Below are 17,080 nucleotides of genomic sequence, written 5' to 3'. Positions count from 1 at the left end.
TTTTACAGTACAAATTGACTACACTACTTCCGAAGATCTGATTGATGGAAAATAGAATATTAACTGCCAGGAAACAGGTTTTCCAACACTACTATTTAGCGATCCTGCACTGACTACCCTTTTAATGGAATGATTTAATATGTCATTGCTAACAGTATAATTTAAAGAATTCAGCTTGTAATAGTTATTGCAGGTTACATGATAATCACCGCATTCGGCAGTTGGTTTGTTAGAGCCTTAACTACCCTTGGCCTTTGCAGGCTGCTAACTGCTAGTAATGGTCATTAGCGTGGACTGATTGCTTGAGCAGTATTGCTTGCTCTGTTTAATAAACTAGATAGCCTCAAAGATGGGAGTGCAGTAAAAGTCCAAATTGAGTTGCTTTAGAGGCAGCACAGTATTAATCATTGGTTGTGAATGTTAATCACTCCACAGCAGTGATAATTTACAGCATTGTTGTAGCACACTGGTGCTCATAAAATGAACTTAATAACCCACCACTACCCATGGGATAAGCCTCTTTTTTTCTGCAATTGAATACTCAGCCTGGCTGCATAATAGTCTTGTGAAATACTGCATTAAAAAGGGTGAGCAGCTGTATGATAAAATAAACAGCTCTCAAACAGATTTGTTAATTATCTCTTTCTTTTATTCACAGAGGGTGTTTGTGAGATATGGCTGACCAGCGAAGACACAGGGGCTTATGGCAGAGACATTGGCACAGACCTTCCTACACTTCTGTGGAAGCTGGTTGAAGTTATTCCTGAGGGAGCTATGCTGAGACTTGGCATGACAAATCCTCCCTATATTTTAGAGCATCTGGAGGTAAGTAAAAAGAGAATCATTTACATACTGACATAGATGTTAACAAATCAGGTCAGTGTGGTATCCTGTGTAGAGTAAGTGTTTCATTTAAGACTGTTAGTAAATTTTTGTAGCCACAGATTATAAAAAGTAAATTTGTAGAATTAGGCTTTAGATGTTAAACCATTTGTCTGTCATATGAGATTGTCCAATTAATCAAATATCCAAATCTTCTTGAGTGTGATGATAATATTGTGGAGCCTAACCTGAGCAACTTGAGGGTAGTGATGTTTGGATTTTACTTTCATAATCAGCCTTTTCAATAGCTAGTAGAAGAGGTCATAGCAAACTATGGCTCATGAGTCAAAATCTTCCTCCCATTTGTACCTCTCAGAAATGCACCCAGAAAACTTTGTATCGCTCTTAGACTCAACATTGTGTTCTTAAGGTGACACACATCAAGATGAAGAATAAAAGTGAAAATCTTGCCCTGTGAGTGTGCAGGGTTCCCACAGAGACCATTGGGAACTTTAAAGGTTTAGTTAGAAAAGAACATTTTGTAACAAAATAAATCAGTGAAGGCAGAGACAATATGTTGGAGAACGGATGTGAACTACAAATATACAAGTAGCAGGAATTGAGAGAATTCTCGAAAGAATTGTACCCGGTAGCAAAATGAATTTCCTGAATCTCTTGTGAATTGATGATGGGAAAAATCTAACATAAGGGAGCAAAAGCAGTGACTTAGAAGTCTTCTGCAGTCTGTATCTCTTCAATACCCAGGTACAGCTACACATATATGAAAATAAATAGCAGGTGAACATCCGGCACTACCTCAAATATTATAAATGAAGTATTTCCACTTGTGGTTCCTTAAAGTATTGAAGTCCATGTTTATTTAACATTGTGTCTAGTCAGCTCTTCAAAGTCTTGAGGAATAGAAAGTGAGCCTAACTGCCTTGGTTTCTAAAGAAACTGTATACTAGTATGCAGGATCTTTCAAGAAGTGTCTGTTGCCACTAGAATATAAAGGGATAGCTTTGTGTTCTAGGAACAGTGGTGACTATTGATGCATGAAGGTCGATAGACATAACTGACAGATAAAAGTGCACTCAGTTTAAAATAATGAGTAAAGATGCTACGGTATCACTCAAAACAGGATAATGCCTATCCTGAGGAGCCTCAGCTGTCTAAGCATCATTTTGGGAATACACAGAAACTCTAGAAATACAAGTTTCATCCTTCTTATGTGTACCATGCAAGTATGGGATAAGACCCTAAAATGAGTCTGATTTGCTGGGCACCTCAAAGATCTGTTGTCAGTTTTAATAGGAGCTGGGATTTGCATTGTTGTTTCTGGCCTAAATCCCTTCTGCCCGTAGTCACTTTTGTGTAGCTATGTGTATGCTGGTGATTGCCACCCTCTCCAGAGGTAGCTGTATTTAAGTGCTGATGTATGTATGGTATATTCCAGTTATCTGAATTTCATTTATCCAAAAATCCTCATTATTTGAATCCACATTGTGTCCTCCATGTAGCTCTACAAATCACAAGCAATACATTCACATGAACTTCATGGTACACTACATTTACAAAAAATTCATGATACACCAGTGGAGCTGTGTACTCACTCAATGACTACAACACTATGTCAAGTTCAAAGTGCATCTTGCGTATTAGTTGTATGCATAGCAACATGATAAGTGTTCCACTCCCATCATGGAGACTGGGACATGGCTTCCCAGTGACCAGCGGGGAAGGGATCTCACTGACACCACAGTCAGCACTGAGGGGCCACATCCAGCCACAGCCCGAGACAGGCAACCTGGGCACCAGGACAGTCACAGGGCAGCGAGGTCCAGAGGTGAGGGGCTGACACACACACACACTGCCATCATTCCCAGCTGTACTGGAAGCTTTACTGCCTCCCAGCTTGCAGCTAGAAGCCAGATCAAAATAGCACTTCTGTTTATCCGAACACCTAGTTATCTGAAGGATATTTGGCCATTTGGATAAATGAGGGTGTAAAGTATAAGATTTCTGAAAAACTTTAGAATCCTCCAAGATGAAATATTTCCATAAACATTTACATTAACATTACTTATGATATTATTATTTTATCTTTATTACAGTGTTTCATATTTATTAAATCAGTTGATTGCATTTGCAGAAGGTATGGTCAACATGCCATAGATTTAGAACATCAGAGCTAATAATAAAAGCAATATATTTGATCGAAATAGTTAACAAAGTTAACAAGGAGTCCTGGTGGCACCTTAAAGACTAACAGATTTATTTGGGCATAAGCTTTTGTGGGTAAAAAACCACTCATGAAAGCTTCTGCCCAAATAAATCTGTTAGTCTTGAAGTTGCCACCAGGACGCCTTGTTGTTTTTGTGGATACAGACTAACACGGCTACCCCCTGATACTTGACACAGATCAAAGTTATAATACTTCATATTTGTTTTTGGAACGAGCACAGTTTCTAAGAGTACACATTTAACATTTATCAGGCACACTGAAAACTTGTGGTTTGCACATTCAACTTCTAATCTGTTATGGATATGTAACTAGAAATGACTAAATGGTAGCAGGTCAGTGTAGGTCAAATGCAGCTTTAGGCAGCATGTTAAGGCAGGTTTGAACACTCATCAGCTTTACCCTAGGTATCCCTGGCAGGACGGTTAATTGTACATATCAAAGCTGGTAATTATAAAATATATAAATAAATGTTGATAAATGCGAAGTAAAAGACATTGGCGGGAAACATTTAAATACTCATAAGCTTTACAGGTTCTAAATTAACTGTATCACATCAGGAAAGGTGACCTGAATGTCACTGTGGACAGCTCAATGAAGACTTATAAACAATGTATCAGAAAAGTAAATAAGATGTTCAAATAAATAAGGGATGGGATGGAGAAAAAATCAGAAAATAATATATTGCCATTTTATAAATTAGCAGTATGACCTTAGTGCTGGTCACCCCAGCTCAGAAAGGATATTGCAGAATTGCAGCTGGATCAGAGAAAGGCTACAAAAATTATTAGGGGCATGGAAAAAATCTTATATTAAGAGAAATTGAATAAGAGGGCATGTGATTAAAGTATATAAAATAATGAATGCTATAAAGAAGGTAGGTTGGCAGTTTGTGTTCTCCCTATCCCAAAAAAACAACAACAAGGGACGCAAAAAAATTAAAAGGTGGCAAATTCAAAACTGATGAAAGGAAGTACTTTTTCCACAAAACACATAATTAAACTGGAATTTATTATCTCAAGATATTGAGACCAAAAACTTAGCAAGGTTCAAAAAGGAATCTGACATTTATATGTGTAACAGGATATTCCAAGTTATCATAGTTAATACCACAAATTTTTGGAAGAGATATTAAACCTCATGCTTCCAGATTTAAGCCAATCTCTAACTACTGTGGAGAAGCGGATGATTTTCTGACATCTACCTATGCAAGGTTTCTTGAACCGTCCTTTGAAGCATGTGAAGTTGGCTGCTTTTGGAGACGGGATACCGAACTATCGAGACCACAATTCTGATCTAGTATGGCAATTCCTATCTCCCTGTGACATACTTTCAAGTACTTTCGGGCAGGTGGCGAAGGAGGGATTAAAAGTGCTTGCACGCTCTCATTTTCTGAGGAAAAATATTGGTCTTAATGGAGAGATCCTTCCATGTATATATTTCTCATGTGCTGAATTACCACAAATAGTGGGTATATAATTACCTAGATAGAATAAAAATAAAAACACACACTTGGTTTGTATTTCAATTAAAGCTTGCATTCTTTTGTGTAAAATACGTTGACTTCTAATCCGTATGATTCAGTTTAGCACTGACAAGTACTACTGTAAAGCATCTCGTGACTGTGTGTGTTTTGGAGGGATTTTGCTTGGGTTTTTTTGTGACTTCTGGTATTGGTTCAGGTAACGCAGCTTACTGTCCATTCTGATACAATTCCCTATAGTTTGTATGGGTCAGTTAACACTGCTGCCAGGATACTTACCTTAATATTGGTATCTCAATCTATCAGTGCCACGTAGCACATTGTTCACTTCCTGTTAAGCATTGTATTGATTATACAATTGCTTTATTGATTTATAAGACATCACACAGCTTGGCATTGTTTAGCTAGTGAATTTCTTTTGTTCATGAGATTCATGGATGTGGTATTGCTTATGATCCATAAGCATTATTTGAGGCTACAGAGTTAGAGATCCCGTAGTCACTTTGTTCCCTGTCTTTTGAATTCACTCTCAGACCTCACCAAAAAATGTGCTTATTGCTGAAGCTTTAAATGCCCTACAGTAATTATTTTTTTTTTATTTGGTATTTTAAATCGTGGATTTTGTGACCTTATTTGTTTTAGCATTAGGTGATGGGATTTTCATGTGGTGTTTTTTTTGTGACACAGAACCTTACTCAAAAACCTCCAGTTGGTTGCTATGTCAATGGAGGTGCTTGAAGATGGAAGAGAATACAGGATTCTTACCCATTACCCAAATTGTATATTCATACTGGCTGAAAGAGCTGAATGTTTGCTAATCCTGTGGCCTTGTCTTGACTAGGAAATAAGATGTTTTTTTCCCAAGCCAATTAGTTTGAGAATAAGAATATGTAAATGTGTACACTTTACATAGTCAAAATACTAAGAAGTGATAGATTTTATTCTTATTCTTTATTCAATGTGGACAAATGAAAGCTCGTATCCCTGAAAGAAAATAAACTGGAAAGCAGATCTTCAGTAAGAGGTAGAGAATAGGACATCACTGAATTAATTTCTGTTTGAACTAGAAAAACATCCAGTCTTGATTAAAAAAATTGCCAGTGATGGAAAATCTATCACAACTCTTGGTGAGTTGTTCCAATAGCTCTATTACACTCGGTGTTAAAAAAATTGTCTTATTTCTAGTCTGAAGTTGTCTATCCTCAAATTACAGCAATTCAGTCTTACTATACTGTTGTCTGCTAGATGGAAGAGCTCGTTCTCAAGTTTTGTTCCTTAGGTAAGTATTTAGATTGTGACCAACTCACTCCTTAACCTTCTCTTTGTTAAGCCAAACAGATTGAGCTCCTGAAGTCTATTACAATAAAGCATGTTAGTAGTACGGAGCCTCTAGCAAATGTCACAAAGATTGATGAATGAGATAAGGATGACATGACAAGAAGTCCCATCTTAACCGAAGTGACAGTCCTATAGCAAAGGGCATTATGCACTAAACTTTTGCCCTTCTGGGGATGGCCTAATCCCTTTTGACCCCTGAGCCCCCAATAGAAAGGTCCTCCTAACCTAGGTCTGGGGAACCAAGGAGATTTGCCTGGGGAAACCATTGGTTCAGTAAGCAGCGTTGCAACCATCTTATAAACATGCACTGGTGGAAGCGGCCGTGTCACAGACATTGTTAAAGAAAACTTATTATTCACCTAACAAGGTTGGAAGGTTTGAGAATGTGACCTCTCTTTTTTCAGTTGGCTAAGCAGCATCACAAGTCTTTGAACTGAAAGCAAGTAGCTAGCTGGCTTACTGAGCAAGATACTTATGCATTCCACAAACCAACCAGGATTCAGTTTAACAGAAATAAAGTAGTTGTCTCAGATGTGGATGCACAATGGTAGGCTGATTGGATTGATGTGAGTGCCTTTGCAAAATACAACAGAGGTAATAAGTACATAACTATGCCTCTAAAGTGTGAGATTGAAAGACAAGATTGGTGGGGAGGTAACTAAATCTTTTAAAACAATATTCATTAATGGGAAAGTGCCTCAAAAGCTACAGATGAATTGGAATAAAAGAATTTTAAACAACCCTGAGGCCTATAAAGGCAGCCAACTAGTCTGCCAGCAGCACAGTGCCCAGGGGAGTTTGAGTGGTGATCTGTTGGAGGAGAAGGGAGGCAACCCCTGTTCCTTAGGGGCAGTAAGTAAGTTCTTGAGGGTGTGTATGTTTGTTTACTTGTTGGTTTGTTGTTGTATTTTTAATTTGCAAAGTCTGGTAGTGTGCTGTGAGAGAAGCAGAGCACTTGATCACAACTAAACCTTGATTAAGGGGGTGGAGCTTCCCTCATCAGCAAGCCTATAAAGACAGCTAGCCAGCCAGCAGCCAACAAACAGATCTGAAAACAGGGGAGTTTGTAAGGAGAGTTTGGGGGAGGAGTTTTTTTATGGTTTGTTTTTGTTTTGTTTTGTTTTTCTTTCTTGAAAGGAACCTAGGAGTGAAGGCTATGACAGTTACACGGTCAGCAGTGGTAGTGACCTGAGGAACAGACGAGACAATGAAGATGTTGGATGTGGATGCTGTAGGATATATGTTATACTGGAGAGAAGGTAGCTGAAAGATGCTTCATTTGTATGAAGTGCCGCCTGAGAAATCTGGTGGAAGAGGAGATCCAAGGTTTGCAGATGCAGCTAAAAATTATGGTTGAATTTCAAAGGGGAGGGAAGGAGAGAGGAAGCCAAAATGAAACCTCAAGACACTCAGATGCAAGCTGGACCAGAGAACTGTGTGGCTAGACTCCTGAATGCAGAAAGTGGCCAGTGGAAGCATGTGACTACAAGAATAAGGCAGAGGAAAAGACCAACTAGCAAAGAAGCAGCATTAGAGCCAAGGAATGGGTTTGATGAGTTGGAAAATGAAGGGGAGAGGCAGGCGGTAACAGATGATGGGAGAGTGATGAAGAAAAGAGTGGCTAGTCCTACAAGAGGAGAGGAAGAGACAGTGGAGATGGCCAGAGTTTGGAGCCCCAGGAGCACAGAGGATGACTCACAGAAGATTGCAAGTGAGAACAGAAGACAAGAAGACCTGCAGCCAGAAAGAATAGAAGGAGAAAGGCCAGATACTTGCACCAGCACCAGGAAGAGGCAGGTCTTTGTGGAAGGCTTTGGAATGTTCAACTCGTTGGAGTCTGTTTTTGAAGTCTGGTCACTCGATTTCAGACCTAAAGGTCGCAATATTACAACAAAAAAACTTCAAAAACAGACTCCAACGAGAGACTGCCGAATTGGAATTAATTTGCAAACTGGATACAATTAACTTAGGCTTGAATAGAGACTGGGAGTGGATGTGTCATTACACAAAGTAAAACTATTTCCCCATGTTTATTCCCCCCACCCCCCACTGCTCCTCGGACGTTCCTGTTAACTGCTGGAAATGGCCCACCTTGATTATCACTACAAAAGGTTTTCTCCCCCCAGCTCTCCTGCTGGTAATAGCTCATCTTAAGTGATCACTCTCCTTACAGTTTCAGAGTAACAACCATGTTAGTCTGTATTCGCAAAAAGAAAAGGAGTACTTGTGGCACCTTAGAGACCAACCAATTTATTTGAGCATAAGCTTTCGTGAGCTACAGCTCACTTCATCAGATGAAGTGAGCTGTAGCTCACGAAAGCTTATGCTCAAATAAATTGGTTGGTCTCTAAGGTGCCACAAGTACTCCTTTTCTTTTTCCTTACAGTGTGTATGATAACACCCATTTTTTCATGTTCTGTGTGTATATAAATCTCCTCACTGTATTTTCCACTGAATGCATCCAATGAAGTGAGCTGTAGCTCACAAAAGCTTATGCTCAAATAAATTGGTTAGTCTCTGAGGTGCCACTAGAACTCCTTTTTTTTTTTTTTAACAAGAGGAAAGATAGTGCCAAAACCACAGCAACAGTCAGGTAGGTAATATTGGGAGGAGAATGAATGTACCTAATTAGGTGAGAAATCTGGTGAAGCCAAGCAGAAACAACTAAGGTTTTATATACCAATACAAGGAGACTGGATAACAGAATGGAGGAACTAGAACTACTGGTGCAGGAAGGGGCCTAGATATTATAGGGATAACAGAAACATGCTGTAATAGTAGTCATGACTGGAATACAGATATTAAAAGTTATGTGGTATTCAGGAAAGACAACTAAAGGTAAAGGTGATGAAGTAGCATTGAATATTAATAACTAGGTTGACTAAAGAGATTAGAAGTGATGGAATGGATAAAACAGAATCTATTTGGGTCAGAATCACTTTGGGGAAGAAAGGTATCAGAGGCTACACTGGGATAGTGCTTGGGATCTGCTACAGATCCCCAGGATCAAATTTGGACATGGACAGAGATCTCTTTATTTTTAATTAAATAAATACTACTGAGAATCATGTGGTTATGGGAGACTTTGATTTCCGAGATATAGATTAGAGGACAAATGCAGTAATAATGGTTGGGCACAGATATTCCAGGGTATGATAGGTGACAGATTTCTTCACCAAATAGTCACCAAACCAACAAGAGGTGAAGCCATTTTAGATTTAGTATTGGAGAGTAGTGAGGACCTTATAGACGAACTGGTTGTAGGGGACAAGCTCTGTTCGAGTGACCATGAGCTAATTCAGTTTAAACTAAATGGAAGGATAAACAAAAATAGTTCTGCAACTAGAATCCTTGATTTCAAAAGGGCAAACTTTAAAAAAATAAGCATGTTAGAGAAGTTGACAGGACTGAAGAAGTCAAGGATCTGAATGTGGGGGAGGCTTGGAATTAGTTTCTGAAGCTTTAACTAAAGTTTCTGAAGCCTGCATCCCAAGCAAAATTCATGGGGAAGTGTTGCAGATCAAACTGGATGCACAAGCATCTCAGACAGGGTATTAAGAGAAAGCAGAAAGCTTTCTTGGAGGTCACAAAGTGTAGGGGAAAAGTGACAACTGCCAAAAGCCAAACAGAGTTGGACCTTGCAAAGGAAATTAAAATAGCCATATAAATAAAAAAGAAAACATGGAAAGAAGAACTGGGGCAACTAAGCATTGGTGATATGGGGGAGATTAAAGATAATCGAAGTATTGCCCAACACCTAAATTAATACTTTGCTCAGCTTTTGAAAAGGATAATGAAGAGCTTGGGGTCAGTGGCATGGTGGCTAATGGGAACAAGGATATGAAAGTAAAAGTTACCACATCTGAAGTGGAGCCAAACTCATACAGCTTAATGGATCAAATCAGGGGGCCCAGGTGATCTTCATACAATAAACTCAGGGGTCATACCTTATGATGGGAGAGTTGTAAATATAGTACCTGTATTTAAGAAAGGAAAAAAGGTGTTCCGGGAAACTACAGGTCCATTAGTTTGACCTCAATTTTATGCAAGGTCTTCGAATAAATTGTGAACGCGAAAGTAAAGGACATAGAGGTAAATGATAATTGGGATGAAATACAACATGGTTTGGGGGTTGATTGTGCAGATCAGCCTGATTTTTCTTTGAGAAGATAACCAGTTTTCTAGATAAAGGAAATTCAGTAGATCTAATCTACCTGGATTTCAGTAAGGCATTTGATACAGTTCCACATGGGAAAATTATTAGTTAAATTAGAGAAGATGGGGAGTAATATGAGAATTGAAAGATGGATAAGGAACTGGTTAAAGGGGAGACTACAGTTGGGGTCATGCTGAAAAATGAACTGTCAGGCTGGAGGGAGGTTATTAATGGAATTCCTCAAAGATCAGACTTGGGACCTTATTTAACATTTTCATTAATGACCTTGGCACCAAAAGTGGGAGTGTGCGGATAAAATTTGTGGATATAAAAAAGTTGGGAGATACTGCCAATATGAGGGAGGACCAGAATATCATACAAGAAGATTTGGATGACCTTGAAAACTGGAGTAATAGAAACGTAATAGTGCAAAGTCCTGCACTTCGGGACTAACATGAAGAATTTTTGGTATAATGTGGGGACATGTCAGTTGGAATTGATGGAGGAGGAGAAAGACCTGGATGTATTGGTTGGTCATAGAATGACTGAGCTGCCAATGTGATGTGGCTTTGAAAAAGTGTAATGCAATCTTAGGATGCATCAGGCAAGGTATTGCCAGTAGAGATAAGGAAGTGTTATTACCATAATACAAGGCACTGGTGAGACCTCTTCTGGAATACTGTGTGCAGTTCTGGTCTCCCATGTTTAAGAAAGATTAATTCAAACTAGAATAGGTACAGAGAAAGACTACTCGGATGGTTAGAGGAATGGAGAAACCTACCTTACAAGAGGAGACTTAAGGATCTTGGCTGATTTAGCCTAACATAACAAAGGCTGATGGGGGAGATATGATTACTGTAGATACATCAGAGGGATGAATACCAAGAAGGGAGAGGAGGCGTTTACGTTATGGGCCAATGTTGGCCCAAGAACATGTGCACTGGCCATCAACAAGTTTAAGCTTGAAATTAGATAAAGGTTTCTAACCATCAGAGGGGTGAAGTTCTGAAACAGTCTTCCAATGGGAGTAGTGGGGGGCAAAAAACTTAACTTGTTTTAAGACTGAGCTTGATAAATTTATGGAGAGGATAGTGTGATGAGATTGCCCAAAATGGCATATGGCTCATCTGTAACTGCTATTAATCAGTATCTCTAACGGCCGGACATGGGACACTAAATGGGGAGGGCTCTGTGTAACTACCGAGAATTCTCTCCCAGGTGTCTGGGCGGTGGGTCTTGCCCACATGTTCAGGATCTAAGTGATCACCATATTTGGGATCAGCAAGGAGTTTTCTTCTACAGGATAGGTCTGTTTTCTTTTTAGAATAGCCTCTGTCCTTTTCATCATAGATTGCCCACCCCAGCCATCTTTTGTAAATCAGCTGCAAAATATTAGGACATATATTAATAAAAAGTTCACAGCTAAGTATTTGGCATTTATGTGATGTAAAATAAACTTCTTTCTCGTGGACTTTACATTTAAGAGGGTTCCATGATATCTCCTCTGCTCTGTGCTGAAGGATAACATATTAAAAACAGGTAAAAGCACTCCTCAACACCATTATAAAACCTTTGTGAGTGAACCTAAAAAAAGTATTTAAAGAAAGTTGACATACCTTCTCTGCCTGATGGATTTCCAAGCATCTCAAAGATTTCAAGAAATCTTGCATCCTACATCTCCCCTAATATGTATCCACTGTAATGACATATTCATATGAACAATAACTAAAGTTTACAGTACAAACATCTAAAAAAGCAATATTGAATTTTAGAAAAGTGTATTTATGACTTCGGGCAGAGGTCCCCAATCTGTTGGGGGGCCACGGCGGGGCACCACCCAGCTCCGCCCCACCTCCTGGTCCCTGCCCCCAACTTCGGCCCCTAGCCATGACTCCAGACCTGCCCCCAGCTGCAGCCCCAGCCTTGACCCCCTTACCTCTGTCCATGTGCCCCTTCTCCCCTCCTGAGCCAGGGCCCTGCTCCTGGCTGGGGTGGCATGGACAGGGGCAAGTGGGGGCATGGCCCTGAAAAGTTTTGGGACCACTGATTTAGAGAATATTCCAGCCTTTCAGCAGGAATCTCAAAATAGTCTTACATGCTGCATATCTCCCCATAATTTAGGCTCCAATTTAGGGCATATGAACTCTTTCTCTTCATTGTAATGAAACATTTAAAACATGTCTCTTAGCCTCTCTTAAAGTCAAACCTTAACTCCAGAACATAAGCCATGTTAAAACAACTTTTTTCAAAATATCATTTTACACAGACTTCTGCCTATGTCTTATAATAAGTCTAAATGTTTCTAAAAGATAGCAAATTAAAAATAAAACATTCTAGGCAATGGTTAACCTTTAGTCTTTAAAGAGTCTCTACTGACCTTTTCATAAATTACACCTTGACTCACTTTGTAACCAGCCATAATATACAGTTTAAAAGAACAAAATAATATTTGCAAAAGCAGCTGACCTCCATAGCTTAAAGCATCTACACCACGCCCATTTGCAGTCTTGTCATTATTGAGCAGAGCATCTGCAGTCTGTGAAATGAAAAGGAAAACATGTATGTATTAGGGCCTGTGATGTCTAATACAAGGACATTGTTTTCATGTAGAAAACGTCAGAAAAAGTTTTCTTATTTGGGAAATTCCATTGGATTTCTTCATTCTTTTTCGAGTCCTGGTCCTTACTGTATTCCACTGTGGGTTATATGCACACGCCATGCGACCAGAGCCGGAGCTTAAGAAAGTAGTAGTATTGGTTGGTCCGTGCATGCACCCTTACTCTGCTTCTTGGTTTTGGTCCAAGATGATAGAGGGTGGGGCAGCCAAGTGAGCCCTCAGTTCTTTCTCGCCACTGCTACATGGTCCCAGTTGGAGCCTCTTCTGTTCTCTCGTCTCTTGTGATGCAATTCTTCAAACTGAGAAAAAAAGACTCTTATTCTTGTACATAGTGAATATTTTTGTAGTAGTTTTAGTGTTAGTAATGATAGTTTTTAGGATTTTAAGGACTTCGGAACACCTTTTCATCGACCCCTTGCTAGGGTACTAAATTATGCCGAAGAAGCTGGAGTTCAAGATCTGCACTTCCTGTCCTTGCTTGATCTCTATCAATGACAAGTACTAATGCTGACTTTACTGTTTGGGGGAAGCCCATGTTGCATCCAGGTGCAGTATCTGCTTCTCCTTTCCTGCCCATGCCCAGGGAGGCTGTGCTCTCCCCCTCAAGAAGCACCTCGTGGAGGTTCCTGTGAGGCTGCAGTCAGATCCAGGCTGGGGAACTCCCCCATCCATCAGCCTGACCAATCTAGGAGTGCGCCTCCTACTGTGGAGCCCCAGTCTGGTTATGCTGGTACCAGCACTATGCACCCCGTGTTGGGGCCTACCCGTGAAACAAGGAAGAATGCACGTAAGCGTGACAGTGAGTCTTCCTCCAGGCCCAAAAAGGATACTGCTCCATCCAAAAGTTCATGGAGAAGTGGTGCGTTCCAAGGTGCACAAGCATTATAAGAAGCTGCACAGACTGTTGGATCCATCTGTTCTCTTCATCGAACCTTGTACTCCCTTCATGTCGGCACCACAGAGGTCAGGGGAGTCGGTTCCAATACAGTTTTCCACTCTGGCTCATGTTCTGCCTTCAGTTCCGACTGAAGAGGTATACCACTGGTGCCGGAGAGACTCTGGTCAGTCCCCGAGCCTCATACACTGTTTGTCTTGGCTGAGGAAAGATCCCCACACCCTCATGTACCGTCGCCTCCTTGGAAGATGCGTTACACCCCCCTCCCCTCCTCCCACTAGACTTGCCTCATTTAGAACATGTTCCCACCCATGCCACTGAGGCTCCTGTGATACCATCGGTTCCAAAGGCACCACCATTCAAACTGGCCTCTTTTCTCAGGCCTGGAGGACTTGGATGGGGCTCAGGGCCTGTCTCTCTCATACTGCCTGTGTGACTACCCCAAAGCCCTGCTGGCTCAATGGCAATATCTTCCCTTTACATAGCACTGGGGTCATTGGTACCCTGCTCCATAGGGCCCTCCTCAGCATCCAACGGAACCACCAAGGTGGCCGTACTGAGGATCATGGCTGCAGTATCCACCATCAGAACCTTCCTGCTTTGCTTATGAAGAATCTCCCATTTTTCCCCTTAAGCCGTCATCCAGCTAGCACTTTTAGAAGATGCACCACTTAGTCCTACTCTGACGCTACCACCAGAACCTGAGTGCTTCCCTTCGTCATCCCTGGATATCGCAGTGTCTTCAACTCCCTCCTCACCTCTGGATGACTACCAACAATTCCAGGGTCTGCTTCATAGGGTGGCTGGTGCCCTCGACATCCCACTGGAAGAAGTGCAAGATAAGCAACACCAACTACTTGATATCCTGCATGCCTTGGTACCAGCCCAAGTGGCCCTACTAATTATCGAGGCCATCCTTCAACTGGCCCAAACTGCCTGGCACACACCAGCCATCTGCACCCCTGCCCCCAAAGGGGCAAGGAAGAGGTACTACGTCCCTCCAAAGGGATCTGAGTTTCTCTTCTCTCATCCTCCACCCAAATTCCTCATCATCCAGGCAGCAACAGCATGGACCCATTGACAGCACCACATTCCACCCCGGCAGATAAAGAGGGCAAACACCTGGACCTTCTGGGCTGCATTTTTCCTCTACCAGTCTCCAGTTTTGTATTTCAAATTACTTGGCTCTGTTCGCAAAATACAACTTCCTTATGTACAGCAAGCTAATGGATTTCACACACAAAAACTGCCCCCAGCAACATCAAGCCCGATTCCAGACTATCCTAGAGGAAAGGAAGCTGGTTGTGAGGACAATGCTACAGTCCTTGTTGGACACAGCAGACACTTTTTCACATACAATGGCTGCAGGATTGTCATGCGAAGAGAGTCCTGGCTACATTTGTTAGGTTTCCCAAGGGAGGTCCAGACCACCACAGAAGACCTTCCTTTCTATGAGTGTCTTCAATCAGAAGATTGATGACTCGCTTCACTCCCTCAGGGACTCTAGAGCTACCTTCCAATCGTTGGGCATTTACACACTGGCATCCAAGTGCAAGTTCTACCGCCCACTGCTGACTCAGTGATTCAAAGTTCCCCAATTCTTTCAACAGCAGTCCTATGAGCCTCCTCGCAAATGGTAGAGGACCCAGCAATCCCACCCTCAGGTCCTTCATCCTCTCTACCTTCTGTATCTCATGCCCTGACTTCACAGAAATGTTATTTCTGAGTACACTTGGAAAGCTGTCAACCACTGTACCTTATACCGTTCACCCAATCCACCCCCCTTTTGAGGGCGCCTAGCACTCTTCTTACCACTTGGAGTGCAATAACAATGGACAAGTGGGTCCTGGATGTCATTCTGTGTGACTATACAATGGAGTTAAAAATGCTACCTCATCCTGCACCCTGACCCTGCCTCAGGGATTGCTTTGACAACAGTATCCTTGCCCTTGAAATGGACTCCTTGCTGCAAAAGGGGAGTGATAGAACCTGTTCCCACAACCTATCAGGGTTCTACTCCAGGGTTCTACTACTTCCTAGTCCCCAAGAAGGAGGACAGGTGATGACCAATCCTAGACCTCTGCCATCTGAACTACTTCATACGAAAGCCGAAGTTTCATATCGTCACCCGTGCAGCCATCATTTCTTCCTTAGAAAGATGCATGTGGTTTACGGATATGCAGGACGCTTACTTTTATGTGGATATCCATCCTATTCTCAGATGTTCTCTGAGATTCATGGCAGGTCTTCTTCACTTCCAGTACAGGGTTTTTCCGTTCTGACACACCACTGTTCCATGAATCTTCACCAAAGTCGTCTTGGTAGTGGCGGCCCACCTCCGGCATCAAGGGGTCCTTATATTTCCTTATCTTGATGACTGACTGCTGGCAGTCCCATCAAGAAAAGAAGCTTGAGCCTCGTCTTCTATGCTGCTCACACTCCTCTCCTTCCTAGGAGTAAATGTAAACGTTTAAAAATCGACTTTGGACCCCACTCAATCCCTAGAATTCATTGGGGGGCACACATTGACACAATCTCGGCTCGTGCATACCTACCAGAGGACAGGTTGCATACCCTGCAGGAGCTAATTTCCAGGGTGATATCTAGCAAGATATCATTCTGTCCCAGCCAAAACCTGCCTTTCTCTTCTTGGCCAGATGGCAGCTTGCACTTACATGCCTGCCTTCATGCATCTGTGCTTTCACTGCCTACAACTATGGCTCCAGAGGGTCTACTCACCCATGCAACACTCTATGGACTTTCTACTCTCTGTTCCCCCTCCAGTTGTGGACAGATCCAAGTCAGGTCTGTAATGGGATACTATTCCTTCCATCTTCCCCCTTCACAACAATTATCATTGGAAGGGGGATCCACATTGGCGAGCACATGACTCAAGGGACTTCAACTGCTCAAGAGTCCCAAATGAACATCATCATTCTGGAGCTTCGAGCTGTGTGGAGAGCAAGCCACTTGTTTCTCCCATCCATCCGTTCCTGTCATGTTGGACAACACCACCACCATCTACTACATCAACAAGCAAGGGGACATGAGATCTCCTGCACTCTGTGGAGAAGCAATTTACCTTTGGGGATTGGTGCATTGTCCACAAGATCCTGTTGTCTGCAGCATACCTTCCTGGGATTCAGAACGTGATTACAGACTCTTTCAGCAAGAAGTTTGTGAATGACCATGAATGGGAACTTCATGATGCTGTGGTCACCAGCATTTTCTTCACCTGCCACACCAACAGCAAATGCTCCCAGTACTGCTCTGGGGAGGGCTCTGCACCCTTTCCCAGGGCGATGCCCTAGTCCTCCACTGGTAGGATCAGTTCAATTACACCTTTCCCCTCTTCTGCTTCTGCCACAAGTCCTGCATAAGGTCAGGCAGGAGAGAGTGCCAGTCATTCTGATAGCCCCATTCTGATTTCTCCTTTTTCACCGCATGTCAGCACACTCCTCACTTCTACTGCCACCTCTCCCGGAACAGAGTGGGTGGATCTGGCATCCCAATCCCCAGACTCTTCA

General features: G+C 41.9%; 1 protein-coding gene across 2 annotated transcripts in view; it reads left to right on the top strand.

The window, feature by feature from the left end:
• Positions 1 to 17,080, top strand: part of CDKAL1 (CDKAL1 threonylcarbamoyladenosine tRNA methylthiotransferase) — a 657,626-nt gene that overhangs the window by 401,476 nt on the left and 239,070 nt on the right. For both annotated transcript variants that reach the window (XM_074944791.1, XM_074944792.1), the window contains one exon: positions 659 to 825. In XM_074944791.1, coding sequence (XP_074800892.1) covers positions 659 to 825 — 167 coding nt within the window. The remainder of the gene's footprint in view (positions 1 to 658; positions 826 to 17,080) is intronic.

The sequence above is a fragment of the Natator depressus genome, chromosome 2 (genome assembly GCF_965152275.1).
Source record: "Natator depressus isolate rNatDep1 chromosome 2, rNatDep2.hap1, whole genome shotgun sequence".
NCBI lineage: Eukaryota > Metazoa > Chordata > Testudines > Cheloniidae > Natator > Natator depressus.
Note: the sequence above shows the minus strand (reverse complement) of the source record. Positions and strands in the feature narration are given on the sequence as shown.